This window comes from Girardinichthys multiradiatus, chromosome 3 (assembly GCF_021462225.1).
Source record: "Girardinichthys multiradiatus isolate DD_20200921_A chromosome 3, DD_fGirMul_XY1, whole genome shotgun sequence".
Taxonomy (NCBI): domain Eukaryota; kingdom Metazoa; phylum Chordata; class Actinopteri; order Cyprinodontiformes; family Goodeidae; genus Girardinichthys; species Girardinichthys multiradiatus.
Genome location: NC_061796.1, coordinates 40,872,942 through 40,894,292, shown reverse-complemented (window position 1 = coordinate 40,894,292; position 21,351 = coordinate 40,872,942). Strand labels below are relative to the sequence as shown.

The following is a 21,351-nucleotide window of genomic DNA, read 5'->3' as shown; positions in this document are numbered from 1 at the left end:
TCTCTACTGGTGTGATGTATACTTACTTTGTTCTGTTCTTTGGAATCAAACCTTTAACCGTTTGAAGTGTCATTTCAGGAACGGCAATCGACTCTGAGAAAAGATTCCCGGTCAAGCCAGTCGAGTCGAGGAAAGATGCAGAGAGCCAACTCTGTCACAGTGGACGGTCAAGGCCTTCAGGTTAACCACACAACTGGCATATTTTCTAGCTTTAACTGACACCTTTCTACATAACTCTTTCATTGCAGCATAATTTCACACTCAGAAATATTAAAAAACCTAACCTTTAATGGAAGTTATTCATTGATAAGAAATAAGTAAATAACTGTTACTGACTTCCTTTAAAACATTGTAATGTTATGTAACTGAAGCTTTTTTAGATTTATACAGTACACATTTTCAATGAGTTACAGTGTCTAAGGAGAATATGGCACAGAGGCCAATTTCTTTTAGTCACTCATGAAAATGGGAAAGATAAGAGAACATGCCACTCACATAATGCAGATGTGTGTTGATCTTAAGTCAGGAAATGACAGCAGTATTTCTACAGTCAGAGCAGTAGTTAAAAACTTGAAAACAACTGAAACTGCGACAAACAAGGCTCATTCCACCATGGACAGCAAGGAGGATGGTAGAGGAGACAAGCTAAATAACTTTGGTTGGAAGGCCTGTCAGGAAAAAGCCTTTTCTGTCCTGTCATCATAATCATAAACAAGCTGGCACCAAACACTAAAGATTTGCTTGGCATGAAACAAAGGATAAATACACTTTATTGCAAAATGTACCAACAAATCAAAAAATTCCAGCTGCAGGTGTGGAGAAACTTGACTGGTCTGCTAAGAGTCCTGACCTGAACCTTCTTGAACACCTTTTAGATTAGGAATAGGATATCATCAAAGTTTATGTACATGTTAAGGTAAACTGAAAAATACTTTTTGGCAATATAGTATGTGTGTAAACATCCTCAGGATTAATGATGCTGTTGGCCTGTGTCTCTTTCAAAGGCCCAACACGGCTATTAATTTCCGTGCATGTGATTTTAGGTAACATGTTTATTATCATAAGGTGGGATTTGTTTTTCCCCCACTGAACATGTACCTGAATCCAAGTATTTTTCTTTTTTCAATGTAAAATGATGTTAATGGAATAACAGATACATTTATCTTAAACCTGCACATCTTGACTAGGGTAGCTGATGGAAGAAATGAGTGATAGCTTTATAACCAACCAAATATGTTGCCCAAACCCATCTGAAGCTCTGATCCAGACACATATGTTTACAGAACAGTGTAAGAGGGTTTGCCTAACAGATATTTAATTTAAGTTTTAAAGCAGTTAGTTTGGGAAGCTGCATTTACAAAGGCAGCAATATCTCCGATCAGTGCACATTAGATAATTTTCCTGTTGAATCTTAAGATCTGACATGTACCTCTGCGGTTGGTGAATACCGCCAGTCCTACTGGTTATCAGCATCATCCATAATCAACATTCTAATCCTCTGCCAGCATGCTGCCAATGGAAAACCTGCTGCCGTCTGTGACGAGCCTTCGTCTACGAGCGTTTTCAAGAGAGAGAAATACGATGAATCATATCCCAGCCACATCTATCTATGCCTCGCGCTGGCTAACCAGCGTAATAATCTAGATTATTATTTATAATTACAGGAAGTAATGGATCACTCCGGACTGGACGGGGAGCTCATTAATTCCCCCTCGGCCTGCTGGGATAGTAGACAGGGGGAGTTAAGTGCTTCATCTGTGTCAGGAAGAGCATTGGGCCAGTTGTTGCAGGACAGTTCAAATGGAGCATGTGCATGAGGCTCAACCTGAGCCCGACCTTTGGCTGCTCAGAACTTCAAGCAAACTTGGAGATAATAAATCTGGTTATTTGAGACGAGCTATCTGAGACAAACAAAAATGAACATAAACTACCACTCTATTATACTCACAAACTTTACTTGACTTCATTCTGATAAAAATATATTTGTAATAAACAATCAAAAGTAAGCACAACTGGGAAGTGGAAGGAAAACCTTAAGAATTGTTTCTAAAACGTGAGGCATATAACCGTATACAGCCCATCTGCTCATACTCCTGAATAAAATCCAGTGCAACCAAAGGATTTGCATGCTAGCAGGGCTTACGCTACGCTCAAGACAATCCAGACTCTTTTCATTTCCTATTGAGGTTTTACCAGAACTGGCCCCTTTCTATCTTCAAGAAACTCTTGAAGAGCCAGCTCTTCAGAAAACATCTGCTACCCTTGCACCTACCCTGTATTTCCTTACCTTCCTTTACTGCACTCTCTCTCTGCACTTCCCTCTATGTCTCCACTCTATTTTTACACTGTCACCTCTGACACAGCCTGACAGTGGGTCTTCCTTTTAAGTAGTTTATTGTTAGCTATTAACTGCTTTGTTATATCCTCATTTGTGAGTTGCTTTAGATAAAAGCATCTCCCAAATACATTAACATTAAACCATCTGCCTTTAGGAGTCACCTAAGAGTGTCATTTATTATATCTGTATAATTCCAGTCATTCTGTGTAAGCCACAGGGGTCTGTTAGAGAACATTATGGAATGAACAGCATCATTGAGACTAAGGAATGCAGCAGAAAGTTTAGGGATGAAATTGGAGGTTTGATCATAAAATGTTCTAAGCTCTGAATATATGAAAGATTGTAATTCAAGCCATCATACGAAAATGGAAAGAGAATTTCACAGGTACAAACCTACCAAGACATGTGCATGTCCACCTACACTAACAGACCAGGCAAGGAGAGCGTTTACAACCAGGAGCTCCAGGGTAACTCTGGAGGAGCTGCAGAGATCCACAACTTGTGTTTAACTTTTCAGCCTACATGCAAAACATTGTGTGGTAAAAAAATAACTGCATGTCACTCTGAAGCCACCATTTCTACTGTGAAGCTCGGTGGTGGCAGCATCTTCTTGTGGGAATGCTTTTCTAGGGACAGGAGTGCTGGTCATAGTTGATGGGAAAATGAATGGAGCTAAATGCAGGAAAATCCTCAAGAATAAATCTGAGAGGCAAGAGAGTTACAGGTTTTTCTTTCCTGCAAGGTTCACCTTCTAGCAGGATAGAATCCCTAATCATAGAGCCAGAGCAGCTCAGCAAAGGAACCTACATACAAATGCACACCACACTTTTCAGATTTTAATCCATAACGATGCATTATTTTCATCAGTCTTCACAATTAAATACGACTTTACAAGTTTTAAATAAAATCATAATAAAGTACATTGATTGTTGTGATTCTAAATTAGATTCAGTGTGTAGGATTTAAGTTGTGAATGCATTATTCTGCTAACTAAATACTTTTTGACCTTTACATTCAGCTTCACTGGGTCGAGTCTAACCTTACCCTTTTAAAAAATGTTCAAAACAACCCTACCTATTAAATGCATAATAAAATTTCAAGGCAAAAGTTTACGTTTTCACATAGAAGAATATACAGTTCTCCCATTCCTGGCCTTGACCGGTTTACAGGAAATATGTGCAGATGGCAGGCGGGCAGTACAGTCCTTGGAAGTGCCGTATATACTTGATAAAATGTCTGAGGGATACGGCTTGAAAGTGAATTCCTGTGAAGCATCCTGCAGTCTCCAAACACCGAGGCTTTGTTTTGACATCTTCCACACAGATCACAACAATAGAGGGCACTCATCCTCTGCTGGTGTTTGTCAATCCAAAGAGCGGGGGGAAGCAGGGGGAGAGGTAAGTACACAACCTGTCTCAACATGCTACAAGGGGCCCTCTGAAGCCCTGCTCCTCCGCTACAAAGGGGAGGAAACAGCATGGCCTCTGGTCTGACGAGTGCTTTTTGGCTGACTTAGTCAAATAAAAACACAATCTGATTTACCTAAAGCGTCGGCTGCCTCCACCATCAGAGAGAAACTCCTCTCACTGTCACGCCCCAACCTGGGTCCCTTTCTTTAACCCAGGGCTAATTGGGTTATTACTGAAACATATTCATTCACTTCTTATTATGCCGGCCCTCATCTGTTTAAATTATGAGATCAAAATATGACTTCAGCCAGTTGATATAATGAAATTGAAATTAAAATGAATTAGTCTTTCTAATGGTTTCTCCTCAAGGGGACTTTGGTAATTTTTTCCGCCTTGCTGCCCAGTCAGCTGGCTTGTCACAGTCTGATAAGACAGGGCTCTGCGTTTTCCCCCCATATACCAAGTCAGCGTTTGATAAAGTCAAGTACTACAGTTTCCTTTACTTTGTTGTTTGCTGTTTCTTTCTTATTAGGATTTACAGAAAGTTCCAGTATCTCCTGAACCCGAGACAAGTGTACAACCTTGCCAAGAATGGGCCAATGCCAGGGTATGTTGGAAAAAACCTTGTAAAAAGTCAAATAACATTTTCATTCATTTTAATTTTTGCAAAATGCAGTTATTAAAGTGTTTGGTGGTACAAATTCAGATGGTAACACCAATGCAGGTTTTAATTGATGTTGTTGCTAAAATGTTTTATAATTTTAAATAATTTTCAGGTCAAACATACAAATAACACCTTTACTGCCATGGTATAAACGAAGAACATCATGATTTATGTATCAGAAGCCTGACCTACTTAGGCAATACGTCTCATATTTATTTGCTGTATTTTTGTGTCTAAATATGTTCAAGACTGGATATATTTTGCATGCAGTAATTGGAAAAGAAAGTACACCCCCTTTTGACCCCAGGTTTAACATTTAACAGAGCTTCAGATGGCTTTATCTGGTTCCAACATCATTTAAATCTAACTTGAGCTCAACACGCACAACAGACTCCACATTGTCTGTATTTAATTAAAGAGATGAAGCCAAAATGAAGAAGTGGAAACAAGGAACCCCCATAATTCAACAGCTTGTAGAACAATATTTAGAAGAAAAACATTGATGTAGTCATTTTTTGTATGAGTTTATTAGTCTCTCTATTAAATGTGGAGAAATGTTGACGGACTTTTTTTTAAAACACTGCTTATGTTTGTTGAGGTTTCCAGACATTTGTGTCTGCACAGCTCTCATAAGGTCCCACCACAGCATTTCACCCGGGTCGAGGTCTGCAAATTGACTGTGCAATTGTAACTCTTTTCAGTCATTCTGCTGTAGATTTGATGTTGTGTTTGGGATCATTGTCCTGTTGATGACTCAGTTTGGGCTAAGATTTTGCTGCCCATCAGATGCCCTGACCTTTGACTCTAGAATACTTTCATACACAGAGCAATTCACTATCGACTAAATGTCTGCCGCAGTCCTGTGGCAGCAAAACAAACCCAGATCATTACCCTTCTATCACCATGCCCGACAGGTGGTGTGAGACACTTGTGCTGATATACTGTTTAGTTTTCTCCAATCATGTGCTGTGCATTGTGGCCAAACAATTGTATTTGGGTTTCATCCGTCAAATGAACATCATTCCTTGTGGTTAATTTTGATGCAAATAATTTTGATGCAACTTTGCAAACCTAGGTCATGCTACTGTATCCCTTTCAGAAAGAAGACTAGTTCTGTTGGCAACCCTGCCACACAAGCCATACTCTGGCCTTTTTCTTTACCAGTTAGCATGTTAAACTTTTACATTTAGGAATCTGACATAGTGTTTATTTTGTCATTTTTGTGTGCATTGCCCAGTTTGACCTATGGGAAATGTGTTGGGACATTCACTCCCTGAGCCAGCCTAAGCATCCGGAGACCAGGCCATCCAGGTCTCCACCTTCATCCACTGCCCGATCCTCTTTGGACTGGTCCTTCATAGATCCTCCTGCAGGTGAGGGAACCGTAGGTCTCTCGTTCGGGCTTGGCCCAGCCAGGTCCCGTGAAGAGCAACCCGACCACCAGGCGCTCTCCGACGAGTCCCGACCCCAGGCCTGGTTCCAGGGAATGGCCTCCCCGATCTGAATCCAAGTAGTGTTTCATTATTAGACTTCTGTGCTAGTCACGGATTGTAATGAACACCATGTTCAAGCATGGGTGTTGATCAGTGCACTTGGCACCAGGACACCCGAGGCAGGAGGTCAATGATCAACTTTGTTGTCATGTCTTCAGACCTTCGGCCACATGTTTTGGATACTCGGGTGAAGAAAGGAGCTGAGGTATCCACTGACCACCACCTGGTGTTGAGTTGGATACACTGGAAGAGGAGAAAGCCGGACAGACTTGGTAGGCCCAAGCATATAGTGAGGGTCTGCTGGGAATGTCTGACGGAGCCCTCGGTCAGGGAGGTATTCAACTCTTACCTCCGGGAGAGCATTGACCAGATTCTGGGGGAGGTTGGAGACATAGAACCTTAGTGCAGAGCAGGAATTTGGTCCGCGGACCGGTTGTGTTGGACCAGTTGAGTTGCCCAACCAGTCCAACACATGTGGACCGGTTGGGCAAACTCCCATGAACCCTCGAGTACCCTGTAGAGGGTTTTAGAGCTGGTCCAGTGTTCCACAAAAACCACACTGCTCCTCGTATTGCTGGCACTAAGTCGGACCTGTTCCCGGTGCATGTTAGACTCCAGGTCCTGTTCATCACTATTATGGTCAGGATTTCTAGGCGCAGCCAAGGGCCGGAGGGGGTCTGGTTTGGGGACCAGTGGATTTCATCTCTTCTTTTTGCAGATGACGCGATCCTGCTGGCCCCCTCTAGCCAACACCTAGCATGCACTGGGGCAATTCGCAGCTGAGTATGAAGCGACCTGGGATGAAAATCAGCTCCTCCAAGTCCGAGGCCATGGTACTCAACCAGAAAAGGGTGGCTTGTCCTCTTCAGGTTGGAGGGGAGTTCCTGCCTCAACTGGAGAAAATAAAGTATCTTGGGGTCTTGTTCACGAGTGGGGGAAAAATGGAGTGGGAGATCGACAGACGTATCAGTGTGGCTGCCGCAGTAATGGGGGCGCTGTGCCGGTCTGTTGTGATGAAGAGAGAGCTGAGCCAAAAAGCGAAGCTCTCGATTTACCGTTCGGTCTACGTTCCTATCCTCATCTATGGCCAGGAACTTTGTGTCATGACTGAAAGAACGAGATCCCGGATACAAGCGGCTGAAATGAGCTTCCTCCGTAGGGTGGCCCGGCACTCCCTTAGAGATAGGGCGAGGAGCTCGGCCATCCGGGAGGGGCTCGGAGTAGAGCCGCTGCTCCTCTACATCGAGAGAAGCCAGTTGAGGTGGCTCGGGCATCTATACTGGATGCCTCCGGGACGGCACAGGACAAACTGGAGGGCCTATGTCTCTTGGCTGGCCTGGGGACGCCTTAGGCTCCCCCCGGAGGAACTGGAGGAGGTGTCTGGGGAGAGTGAAGTCTGGGTGTCTCTACTGAGTCTGTTGACCCCACGCCCAGGTCCCAGATGAACGATGAGTACGAGTATGAGTACATTTACTCCCTAATAGGCAGCTGTCCTAAATCATTTCCACTGATAAATAATCGTTCTCACTGTAGAGTAATGAACATCATAGTCCTTTCTAGATTGATAGGCAGCAATGGTTTCTTTTCTAAACCAATGGTTCCCAAATGTGGAGTTGGGACCCATCTGGGGGTCATCCATAAATAGAGTATACCTTTCCCCACATGGCTACAAAATGTGAAATGTATCCACTCTTAAACAAATGTTGACATAAAATAACAGCAAATGCATACAGTATGAGATGTATAGTCTCAATGGCTTAAGTTCATTTTGTCTCATTTTCACAGACTTTAACATACAGATGACACACTATGCATATGACTATATTTACTCCTTAAATCCAGCTGTCAAAGAAGAGATTTCTTTATATTTAAGTGAAATTTCAAGTTCAGAGTTGAAGTTAATTGGGATAAGTTAAGACCTCCTATATTTTTAAACTACAACAATCATACCACCACATAAAAACAGATTTTCTGTTTAATGTTTAATTATTAATTTGGTAATCTAACCAGAACTGGATATAGAGTTTTGTTTGCATTTAACATATATTCATCTTTCATTTTAAAAATGAAGAGAGCCCATTTGTCATTCTGTTTATGCTCTGTTGTAGCTCACACATAATGACCATCATCACATGCAAGAGAGGCCTTTAGCATTACAGTCTTCACTTTCTCCTCCCTCACACATTACAGACCAAAATGAGGTGAGTTCACATATAACAAATACTGGAGACGACGGCGTCATGCAGGAACCTCACAAAAGCAGTGGCTGTGTATGCATAAGACTATATGAGAGTTCATGACACAAATGATTGACGGATGCAGAGTGGGTGAAGCTCTTGCCACGCAACATGTGATCACACATCCAGACGAGCAGCTCGCCGCAGACTGGTGGTGTGGATGTAGTCGGGTCCTCTGCGGTTCACATTTGTGATTAAGAAAGTGAGTGGATCATTTACATGCACGAGGCTCCTTCACTTTGCCGCTTGCGTCCAGCAACGTTTGGAACACACTGGAATGTCTCGGTGCCGTGCTGCCATGTTGTTTGGCTTTGATTAGACTTTAAAAACTGCATCTTTTTGATTTATGGAAAATAAATAAAAAGTAGCACACCACTGATAACAAAGGATACATGAGGCTTGAACCTCATGCCTGAGGAGATAGAAGAGCTTTCAACACCAGCAATTTCATTTAATTTATTTTCCTCTCATGTTAAATGAAAGATCACCTAGTGCTGGATGCAGAGATCCAGCACTAGCACCTTCTTTGAGCTGACAGCACAACCGATGACCTTCCCCAGCTTTAACCTTGTTAATATTTTGCCAAGTGAACTCACTGCAGCACAAATTAGCAGGGAGAGTCCGTCACCAACGGACACTGCAGACCTAGGCAGCCGCGTACACTGCTGTCAATTAGCTGCCTCTCTAATGCAATTACAGCAAATTAAGTGTTTGTTTCTTGGTATTTAAATATCCCCAAAGTTGCCTTTCATGTTCACAGCCGTCTGTTTTTGTGTCTAATGTGGTTTGCAGCCCCAGTTGGAGAGTAATTGAGCGAGTCATTTACCCGTCATACAAGGCAACGAGGCCGGCTCATTCAGTTAGGGCTTTGTTATTGTGAAGGAACGGAGGAAGTTGGACTGAACATTGCCTGTCATGATCCAATTAGTCTTTCTACAGACGGTGTACCTCACCGAATGAATAATATCAATGCGACATGTGTTTTTTTGCAGGATTAGGTGCAGTTTGCAGTACAGTAAGCTGCATGACTCAAAATATATTCTTGTCATGTGTATAATCTCAAATACAAGAAATTGTTAGAAAGGCTCTAACTTGACTTAAGTTATTTTATTTATTACCAGAAGAAATCTTTGCATTTTAAGTATTTAAATTATTCTTCATTGTAAAAAAATAACTTCAATATACACTGATGTTACAACAAACACCAACTTATATCGTTGCAGTTTGAACTTCTTTCGAGACGTTCCTGATTTCAGAGTATTGGCCTGCGGAGGAGATGGCACTGTGGGTTGGATCCTGGACTTTATCGGTACATAGTATTTTTTTCAATTATTTTGTTAAATTTAGTCAGGGCCTATATAGAGTAGTTCTCACAAACATGAAATCAAACATTTTTTGTGATTTTGTGGAACACAAAATATTGTCAAATCCTATACGTAATTTGCCAGTAATCCTGCAAACCCTTAAGGCCTATACATACTCTGCAAGTACAAAGAAATTTGTTGTTTCATCACATAGCGGCAAGAACAAAATTACATCATTTTGTTCTTGCCGCTCTGGTTTTGGAGTTCTTGTTGGTTGTTCTTGACACATCTGGGCAGAATAGTTTTCTTGGGTCGTGTCCAACAGCTAATATATTGAAATGATGCCGTAGCAGTGACCTATGAAGACTTTTGATTTGCAATGAGTTGTTTGTGAAGTGCCTTGAGACGACATGTGTTGTGATTTGGCGCTATATAAATAAACTGAATTGAATTGAATTGAATTAAAGAATAAAATGTCCTGGCCAGAAAAAACAAACAAAAACAAAATGTTCTATTCTTGTCAGCTCAAGTAAAATAACAAATCTTGTTGCATACAAATTACCCTTTAAGCTAATCCTGCTGCCAAGCAGTATAAGGTGTCCCATATAATGAGCCAGGCATTTTTGTGCACTTCCAAATTCTAACTGTGATTTCTGTGTCTTCCATAGATATACTAAAAATATAAGCATGTGAACATTCACAGCTAACCATCATAAACAAGCATAATGCCCCTCTGCTACAGCTGTTTGCTTGGCAACCTGAACTGGAGGATTTGAGAGGTTATGAAAAAACTAATAACTGAAACTGTAATGAAAATGTTTATTGTCAAGTCTAAACTGAAGCATTAAAGTTAGCAAGTCAACCTTAACATTAGCATGTCAATACTACAAGATTAAGCAGAGTAATTTCTTAACTTTTTCAACTGTTAAGAGTACCCCTTACTGAAGCCAAAGTCTTTCTTAACTTATCAGGAAAATGTATGCAGCAACTGTATTTAAAACCTTAGTTTCCTTGTCAAAATAAGGTTGCTAAAGTTAATAATGATGAAGATGAACAAAGCAACTGTGTCATCTGCATAAAAAGTATATAAATAGTAAAAACATAGTGCAAAATAAACTTGAATTTACCCTAAATGGAATAACATAGTAACCTATGACATGCTAAAACTACAACTGTCAATTTCCCTTTATCAGGCAAATTAAATTTATTTTCATTGGTTTTCAGTCTCCATCATTCCTGTTGTTCAGCCTCAGTGATAAAGCATCATTTTTTGGTCATATATAAACACATTTATCGTGCTCTGTGCTTTCAGGGGAGGTCAAATAGGATGATTACGTGAGAGAGGTAAAAACAATATATTAGTCATCATTTAGAAAAAGAAAACTCACCTCTGTTTGGACTTGAGGATGTGTAACTTGTTCATTTTCTCTAAAGATTGCCTCAATTTTTTATCAATCTAAACAATAGTAGGTAATAACGGTCAAGCAAAATATGGCTTTTGAAATAGACTGTACAACTGGAAGTCCATATTGACTTGTTCTTAAAAGAAAAGGTGCAAAATGGAGTTGACTTGTTTATTGCAGGTTTGTGTAGTGAATTTGTCTTCTGGGTTTGACCTTGTTTGATACGTTGTGATATTTGTCACACTGTCCCAGATAAGGCCAACCTGGACAGGAACCCCCCAGTATGTATACTTCCTCTTGGCACGGGCAATGACCTGGCGAGATGTCTGCGATGGGGAGGAGGTACTGGCGGAAAGTGGATACATATCACTCAACAAAATGCTTCACTTTTTTAGTAATGGCGATATGTGTACTCTTGATTAATCATCAATTAATCAAACTTGTTTGCAAAAAAGGTTCAGACATTGTGAAATACAAAAGAAACCCTGTCTAAAATGATTAAGATTAAAACCTTCTGTCTTGCTCACTTTTTGTCAGCTATAACCTTATGATTTGAATATAATATTTTCAGGTGACTTACAGGTTAAAGAGGATTATTTAACTTAACCAACTGTCATGGATGATTATTTTCTATCAACTTTGAATTTCATTATTTAAAAGTGTGAGCATTTATTTGGGAGATGTTTCTTATTCAGTCTATAAGAATACAGTGCCCTACAAATATATTCATACCCCTTTAATGTTTTCACATTTTGGCAGATTACTGCCACCCACTTCAATGTTAATTATTGGGTTTTGATTTGATAGAACAACATTAATTAAAATTAACAACACAGAGGTGCTCTACGCTGGTGCAGTTGATAGCACTGTTGAAAGAAAGTCCTTGGTTCAAATCCCGATCTTGAGTCTTTCTGGGTATTTGGCTTCCACTCACAGTCCATAAACATGACTGTTACAGTAGGTCAAATGAATAAATTGCTTAGGTTTGAGTTTTCACATGTAGGTTTTCTGTCCTGTGTCTCTCTGTGTTGCCCTGTGATGGAATCGTGATCTGTCAAGGATATACCCTGCCTCTCGCCCAATGTATAGAGAGGCACCAGCCCCCCCATGACCCTGCAAGAACAAACGATTATAGACAATGGATGGATAGAACAACACAGTGTAGTGAAAAAATGTAATGCAGAAGGAAAATGAAAGATGTTTTTTAAAATCTCACAAATAAAATTGTGAAAAGTGTGGCATGCATTTGAATTCTGCCTCTCTTAGTCAATACTTTGTAGAAAGACCTTTCACGGTAATTACAGCTGCAAGTACACATAATGTGATGATGAAAATTTAACATTCATATATTTTAGATTCATTGCACACTAACTGAAATATTTCAGGTCTTTTATTGTCTTAATACGGATGATTTTGGCATACAGCTCATGAAAACCCAAAATTCCTATCTCACAAAATTAGCATATCATTAAAAGGGTCTCTAAACGAGCTATGAACCTAATAATCTGAATCAACGAGTTAACTCTAAACACCTGCAAAAGATTCCTGAGGCCTTTAAAACTCCCAGCCTGGTTCATCACTCAAAACCCCAATCATGGGTAAGACTGCCGACCTGACTGCTGTCCAGAAGGCCACTATTGACACCCTCAAGCAAGAGGGTAAGACACAGAAAGAAATTTCTGAACGAATAGGCTGTTCCCAGAATGTTGTATCAAGGCACCTCAGTGGGAAGTCTGTGGGAAGGAAAAATGTGGCAGAAAATGCTGCACAACGAGAAGAGGTGACCGGACCCTGAGGAAGATTGTGGAGAAGGGCCGATTCCAGACCTTGGGGGACCTGCGGAAGCAGTTGACTGAGTCTGGAGTAGAAACATCCAGAGCCACCGTGCACAGGTGTGTGCAGGAAATGGGCTACAGGTGCTGCATTCCCCAGGTCAAGCCACTTTTGAACCAGAAACAGCGGCAGAAGCGCCTGACCTGGGCTACAGAGAAGCAGCACTGGACTGTTGCTCAGTGGTCCAAAGTACTTTTTTCGGATGAAAGCAAATTCTGCATGTCATTCGGAAATCAAGGTGCCAGAGTCTGGAGGAAGACTGGGGAGAAGGAAATGCCAAAATGCCAGAAGTCCAGTGTCAAGTACCCACAGTCAGTGATGGTCTGGGGTGCCGTGTCAGCTGCTGGTGTTGGTCCACTGTGTTTTATCAAGGGCAGGGTCAATGCAGCTAGCTATCAGAAGAGTTTGGAGCACTTCATGCTTCCATCTGCTGAAAAGCTTTATGGAGATGAAGATTTCATTTTTCAGCACGACCTGGAACCTGCTCACAGTGCCAAAACCACTGGTAAATGGTTTACTGACCATGGTATCACTGTGCTCAATTGGCCTGCCAACTCTCCTGACCTGAACCCCATAGAGAATCTGTGGGATATTGTGAAGAGAACGTTGAGAGACTCAAGACCCAACACTCTGGATGAGCTAAAGGCCGCTATCGAAGCATCCTGGGCCTCCATAAGACCTCAGCAGTGCCACAGGCTGATTGCTCCATGCCACGCCGCATTGAAGCAGTCATTTCTGCAAAAGGATTCCTGACCAAGTATTGAGTGCATAACTGTACATGATTATTTGAAGGTTGACGTTGTTTGTATTAAAAACACTTTTCTTTTATTGGTCGGATGAAATATGCTAATTTTGTGAGATAGGAATTTTGGGTTTTCATGAGCTGTATGCCAAAATCATCCGTATTAAGACAATAAAAGACCTGAAATATTTCAGTTAGTGTGCAATGAATCTAAAATATATGAATGTTAAATTTTCATCATGACATTATGGAAAATAATGAACTTTATCGCAATATGCTAATATTTTGAGAAGGACCTGTATACCTGTTTTAATCTCTAACCTGTCTTGTGCTTCTCTGAGGCTATGAGGGTGAAAACCTCCTGAAGATACTTCGGGACATTGAGAATAGCACAGAAGTGATGCTGGATCGCTGGAAGATCGATGTGACGCCCACAGACAAGGATGAGCGAGGAGACCCGGTGCCTTACAGCATTATGAACAACTACTTCTCCATCGGAGTGGTGAGTCTTGATATTCAAACAGTAGAACTTCTATTTTCTTTTAATAAGTTCCAAATGATAAAGGATGTAATAAAAAATCTCATGATTATGTAGAGCAGCTTTAGATTGAGATTAATTTATTAACTGACAATTGACAAAAACTGGTGAGTACAAAAGGTTCTGCTCAGACCAGCTTCACACTACAATACTGATTATCTTCACCAAAGAAGCATAAAATAAATAGACAATAAGATTAAGAATTAAATAATAAAAACACAACTTATTGACAAAATACTAATGGGGAAATTTAGTCTAGGAAATTAACTTTTAAAATAGCACTGAATAAACTGTTAAAGCTGCAGTAGGGAACTCTGAGAAAACTGTGGGCTTAGCCTGGAAATTTGAACAAGCACACCTCACAGGTCACTGTCCCTTGCTCTCTGCTGTGCTACAGCCCTCCCTCCACAGCGGAGTATGTCATGAACATGCAGACTAGTATGCAGGACCACTGATGACGGCGGATAAACAGCTATGGCACGTTCACTGGTAGGCATCATTGACTATGGCCTGCCCATACTTTGACTACAAACCCAGTCCTCAAATCATTAGCACAGCGTCATTAGCACAGCTGCACCATACCGGTAATCGTTTTCTTGTACAATTGTACGTGCTGTGCAGGGGAGAGTGTGAGCAGCGTGTACACAAGCGCGATTGACACTGCTAAGAGATTCCTCGACAGGCATCTGGGAGTTTGTCAGCCTCCCAGATGCCTAAATGAAGGGTAGTTCTAAATGCTAGAATCTGGCTTTAACCAAAGAAGGATGGATTGAGTCTTTGAACCACTAGAAACCATCGACTTAGGCAACACCAAAACCATTACAACAGCAGAAAAGGAGTGTCTCACTTTCTTTAAGCCTCCTGAATAACTAAAAGGTCCAGGCAGGTCCAGAACTTTAAGGGGTAATACAGAATTGTGGAAGGAGTTTAGCATAGTAATATGACACAGAGATTCCCCTCATGCATTGTCCAGGTGAATGTTGTGAGTTGTAAACCACACCTATTTGGTTCCATAATCTCAACTCCATGCTTTGAAAGCACACATGGCCTGTGATCTCAAACAAGCAACTTGTGTGATTTGGAAGGACAAAATAATCTGTAATGGTTGCGAGATTGCAAGGCGGTACTGGGCTTTATATTTCTTGGTGGTTTACCCCCTTTGAATCATGAAGGAACTGGGATGGATACAAATCGCGACGTGCTTAAAGAGAAGTGCTAAAAGAAGCTGAGTGTGGTTACAGGGTGTTAATGGACAAAAAACGAAATATAGTCTTGTAGAAAGTTTACATAAAGGTTGACAAACATAACGTTGCAAAGATGCAAACAAGCTAAAAATAACCAAAACAGACTCTAAAAGGGGTGATCATTCCATTGTCACTGTCCAAGTCTGTTTGAAAAATACACGTAGAAAGGAAAAAATGTCACAAGGGACTGATCAACCAATCAGAGGTGACCCTAGGGTAATGTGAGCTCTATTTTTAATAGCCAGTGATGAATAAATACTACTAATTTTTCTAAAACATTGAATGTTGGATGAAGATTAAGATAAGCTTTATCCCCAAGAGCCAGCTTGTTTTGCAGCTGGCAAAGAACAATTGTATGAAGAAAAGCAACAGCATAGACAGCAGTGTGGGCATAATAACATTCGAGATACAAATTAGGCTTGAACTAGGCCAGTAAGGTACAATTATTGATCAAGTAAAAACTAGCAGGGACACATTGAAATCTGTGCATTTTGTTTAGCATTTTAGTGCCATATCTCTGGGACCAAATGGCAGCAGCCTGCCGTTATGAAAAAGGTGATGACTTGGGTCAGCAAGAAAAGCTCTGGCCTTCCTTGTTATGCTGGTTCTGTAAAGGTGGGAGGGCTTTTCAAGACTGATTCTTGCAATTTTACTTTGCATCTATAACATGATGTCTTTATACTTTTTAAATGTCGAAGAAACCTGTTAGTTCCAATAATGTTAGTATATCACTCACCATAACAATTATTTCATGACTGAAATTTTCCAATGAACGTGGTAAAAACACTCATTATTTGTAAAATTGTCTCACAAACACTGAGAATGAGAGTTTTTACTAAATAAAATGTCCAGTGAAGCCATTAGAAGGGATCTGGAAAAATATAGCTCTCATAGGTGAAAGGTCAAACCCGAGGTGTGTTTGTCTGTGAAAGTGTAACTGAAGCAGACATCAGTGAAGTAAAAATGAAACTGCCTCTTTCAATATGTGCATCTGCTATTAAAGGTAGAATTTAAAAAGTAATACATCATAGGGCACCCGCAGCAACAGCATAATCATTTAATTTATTTGTTTTGATCACATCGTGGTTAGGCGTTTATTGAGATGTGCTCAAGCTTTAACCACCACTGATCGATAAATAAGCCTTCTTTTGCATCTGTTTGGGTTTACGGAGCCGTCAACACCTCCTCTGCCCATCTCTAAGATAATGACTCTGATTTCACCTAGCTCATGTTAGCCATTACCCATAAATGTCAGGGGGAAATATGGTAATTGACATTTGCAGGTGTCTGAATGGATCCACTGGGGGTTGTGAGATTTGTACAGTCTGTGGCAGGGACATAAGTGATGCATGGCCTCACAAATGTTAGTTGAATAACACCTCCATCCCGGGCCCACTAATGACCATGTTTGAGGATAATAAAGGACAGGCCTAGTTAACATTGTGATAGAGGAGACAAATGGATTCAATCTGTCTTAAGAGGAAAACATATGGTGATGTCTGCAAGAGGATGTGTTTATAACATTTTCTAGGTTTTACTGCAATAATTTCCTACTGTAAAAGCCAAAAGTTACCTATATGACTGCACTTCATAGTAAATGATTGAGAAAAATGGAAAAGATGGTTTAACTAAAGAAGAGAAATGGTATCGGGGATACATAAACTTCGAACAAATCAGACAAAACAATGAAATATTGGAGATACTAAAAGTTAATTTAAAAGTTGAGAAGGCGTAAAGATTTAAGTGAGAGTATTAATGGGTAGATTTAATCAGTAGATGACTGGTCCACAGCATCACTAAACCAGCAGCTCCTGTAGAATGTTCCTGGTTTTCGGCGGTAAGGGACTGGCAATACAAGTGTATATTAAAAAATCAGGGCAGCCGTGCCTGAAAGCACAGGACAATCATTTTTTTTATTTTATTAAAATTTTTTCTTTATCCAGCAGAACACAGAGATTGGTGCAGAACCACTTCTATGGTCTGCTAGAATTTTGGCTAGTATTTTTAAAGGTGTAAATATCAGCCTAATTTTTCAACTGGCCAATACTAACGTTCACACAGCAGACTGATGTGGGGTTCAATGTTTTGGAATCAAAGAAACTTTAGAAGAATATTATTTTCTCATGTTTCCTTCTTTGAGGTTTTGAGTTTCCAGCTGCTCTCAAAGAAATTTGACAGTCCTTTCTCCTGTAAACAAGCGTTAAATAGCGTTCTTCATAATATTTCAATACCTACTATAACATACGTGGAGGAAATTTGGGGAACAGGACATTTTCAGTCTTCAGAATCATGTTGTAATTATCCAACTTTCAGCACAAGTCAAATGGTACATTAAGAAGAATTAAGTGCCTTATCCAGATATTAATATAACAAAGGAGACTTACCTAGATAACCTGGTAAGCCTAAACTGAAGGAGCTTCCATGGTGTTTATGCAGGAAAAACAACACATCACTTGCAGGAATTTTACACAAAAATAGACATATGTAACGTTGCGTAAGATGCAAACAAAAAGATTTAATAGCAACAGGATCTCAAAAAGAAAATGAGTCCCTTCTCTGACTCGTTCGGGAAGTTTTCTTTTTTAATCCCATAATTTGGTTAGATTTACTGAATTTGCCGCTTAGAAGAATCCACTTCTGGGAGGAATCGTCGTGTAGGAATGATCAGGACTGAGTTGGACTTCAGGTAATATGAAGCTATTTCACAAAGTCCAATAAAAAATATATTTTCTCCAAAACACCTTCTTTAGATGTCAACAATCTATCACTTTAGTCATAATATCTGTATCATGACTGAAGGTGTGTTTATACAAGTGTTATACAATCAGACTTGCAAACATTTCTAATCAATTATGTTACATTTTTAAATTACACAACATTAGATTATTAACCTTAAAATATTTAAATTGTAATGTCTGAAGGGACCCCAACTAATCGGTCAGCAGCATTTATATAAATAGACATAACAACAAGCGAGGTAATGAAAACACTTTAATTTTGAAAAACCTGTTTACTTACAGTGGGAATGAGAATTAAGTTCGACTGGCTCTGAAGTCCAGCATAGCCAGTTGAAGTAATCTGGAGAGCTCTTGTAGGTAAAAGGTCAAATCAAGGTGTATCTTTCGCGGACTCCCTGGTTCATGAAGGCTTTCTAAACCCGTCTTGTTTAAGCTCTGTTTATGGAATCAGTACCCAGCAGGCGTAATGATGACAAATGAAGTTGTTTGTGGGGGATTAGGGAGACTTTGAGCTCTCTATGGATTTGGGTGTGATATAATATTTTCTATGCATCAAAATTTGTCCTTTTTATGGAATGTGAAAAGACTACAATAAAGATTATGAGGCAAGTGAAGCTAATAATTACTTTAGAGATTATGCAGATTAAGAGAGAATTGCTTCTGTAATGATACTTCTGGAATTCAACAGATCAGCAGAACCATCCAACATAGACTGTGAGGGTTCCCAGTGTGTACTCCAGTTTGGAGAACAGATTTCAGTCTCATCGCACCTTTCTTACAGTCAACCATCTTTTTTTCTCTTTTATGTAAATTCCCCCAACCAACCTGCCCTGCCCAGTGGAACAGGGAATTAATGGTGCCATCCCTTTGGGAGGATGTGGAAGTGACGTGAAGTGTAATGATCTCAATCAGGGCCAGGGGTGAGAGACAGAACTAATCACTGAGCGCGCTCCGCTACCATAATGCAGTCAGTCCCCCTAATGACCCTGGCACTCCTGTCAAAGCCATTACTCTCCTCTGTGGTGAAAGGCACATCAAACTGCTGGGGCCTACTCATAATTGGACTAAACTTTGAGCTATGAGAGGACATTACACATGTCCTGTATTAATTTGGGAGCCAGATTTTTACATTGGTAATTATTTGAGATGGAGGGAGTGAATGAGTGAGCTTCTGATGCCCCACTGCAGCCAGGGGTCAGCGAGCAGCAATATGTCCTAAACGTACTGAAGGTGTGGTGGAATACCAGTCTGATTTTTCCCTTTAACTAGGCAAATGGATAAATAAACCACATTAACATTTAGCTTTAAAATTATTTTAAAACAAACTGACTGAACTGTACTTAAGATTCTGAATCTTTTGGTCAAAATTGTACATTTGTTTATTTAAATTCTTTATTTACATGCAGTCTTCCAATAGATTTATCCTAATTTTTACAGTTAATTGCATAAACAACATATTTATAAAGGCTACATTATGCTGTCTATTATAACTACTCTTCACCTATAGCTTCTTTGAGTAATACAGTGTTATGTATCTGACATTTAAACATTTCTAATTTTACTATGATATGGCAAAGGGCCTTATCCACTCCTGGTTGAAATCTTTGTGCACTGTTGCAAAGCCACAGCTCTGCTTGTACACATCTTGGATAATAGATCTGAAACCAAAGGGGAGACATCCTCTCCAAGCTTTTGCTATCTTGTTTGCAGCTATTGTCCTGTTTGTAAGAAAATCGAGTTACAGTCTCTCAGATACATCCATCACTTCACCCTTCTGGCCCGCGTTGGAAGCGTGAGGCGAGTCTGCGGGGATCTTGAAGAAATCTTTTGGTCTTCTGCTTACAGCATCTTGAAAAGACATCAAGAGACACTCCATTGATTTTTCTCTTTTGGCTTCTCCTGAATTTCTGTACAGAGAGCTAGCAGGGGGTCCTCCCTGTAGGTGCAGTTTCAATAGTGCCACTCAAAATGGAACGGGTCAAAACAGATGCTTTAGCAAAGGGGGGAGAGGGAAGAAAAAAGCCCAAAAGGTTTACAGGAACTTATTTATTTGCTCTGTCTTGAACTGGAAGAGCTGAAGAGCCAGACAAGTTTGCTGTATTCATCAGAGTTTTCTACAAAAGACTGTGCCAGCGTGTTTCTGCTTACATGGACTTAGAAGTGTGAATTAAAGGAAATCTTGGTATAACCTCCTTCAAGCTCATTAATTTTGGTTTCACACTGTTGATTGCTTTTGCATATCTTAGGAACTGAATAAAGTAGAGTTTTTTTGTCTTATGTGACTAACAGTGGCAGTCCTGGCATGAATGGTGACATCCCCACCCCCCACCCCCCAAGTCATTGTTTCCGATCACAGAAGGTGTTTGGTGTGATTGAATGAACTTAAGGTTCATTACAAGTGTTTCTATCTTCTCATTACTATAAGCTGGACTCGGGGTTGCTTCAGTCAGTCTTGTTTTCAGGTCCATGCTGACACTGGTACTGATTTTTACTTGCAATAAGTCAGTTATTAGTTCCCTCAGAGTTTATGTTCATATGTGGTCCCTGGTTCTCACATGTTCCTGAGTAATATCAGTTGTTAATTCCCAGGCAGATTATGTTTTTTAATCCTTAATATAAAGTACTCTTACACTATCGGCCAATATCCACAATGGCAGAAGCAGAAACATATTTTATTGTCATCAAAGATAAATTTGCTGTCACCAAAGAGAAATTTGGCTTAAATGCTTTTTTTTTTTAATCCGAGGGCCATTTCAATTAATAAGAGTATCATGGAAAAGTGAATTTATTTGAATGATTAAGTTAAAAAAAGTGAAACTAGCATTATATAGATCCATTACAGAGAGAGCTAAACATATATTTCTGGTGATTCTAATAAAAGTGAACAAATAATTTTTGCAAAAGAAACTGACCCCTTAGACAGCTGTATACAGCCATGTGAATGTAAAGCTGAGTGGAAGGAAAAGATGTGGTTAGGAAAGGTACCCAAAAAGTAGGGATAAACAACAGCCTTTTAAGCAGGTAGTTTGCAAGAGTGGTAGCTACAGAGTGATGTTCACATTGTCAGTAATCTACCACAAAATGTTTGATATTTTATATATTTATATATACAGAATTGTTAAGTTTATGTATTTACAGTGCCTTAAAAAGACAATTATCCCCTTTGAATTTTTCCATATTTTGTCACATTACTTCCACGAACGTGGATGTATTTTTCTGGGATTCATGTCATAGACCAGAACAAAGTAGTGCATAACTGTGAAGGGGATGGAGAATGAATTTTATAAATGAAAATCTGTGAGGTGCACTGTGCTTTTTTATTCAGCCCTTAATAATCAATGCCAACTTTGCTACGGTTACAGTTGGAGATATTTTGGGGTATGTTTCTTCCACCTTTACACATCTAGA

At 40.0% G+C, this 21,351-nt stretch overlaps 1 protein-coding gene across 1 annotated transcript in view; it reads left to right on the top strand.

The window, feature by feature from the left end:
* dgkb (diacylglycerol kinase, beta) overlaps positions 1–21,351 on the top strand; it is a 120,984-nt gene that overhangs the window by 51,280 nt on the left and 48,353 nt on the right. Inside the window, exons 15-20 of the mRNA XM_047361167.1 lie at positions 79–180; positions 3,662–3,735; positions 4,280–4,354; positions 9,365–9,450; positions 11,101–11,190; positions 13,765–13,925. Of these exons, the coding sequence (XP_047217123.1) occupies positions 79–180; positions 3,662–3,735; positions 4,280–4,354; positions 9,365–9,450; positions 11,101–11,190; positions 13,765–13,925 (588 nt within the window). The remainder of the gene's footprint in view (positions 1–78; positions 181–3,661; positions 3,736–4,279; positions 4,355–9,364; positions 9,451–11,100; positions 11,191–13,764; positions 13,926–21,351) is intronic.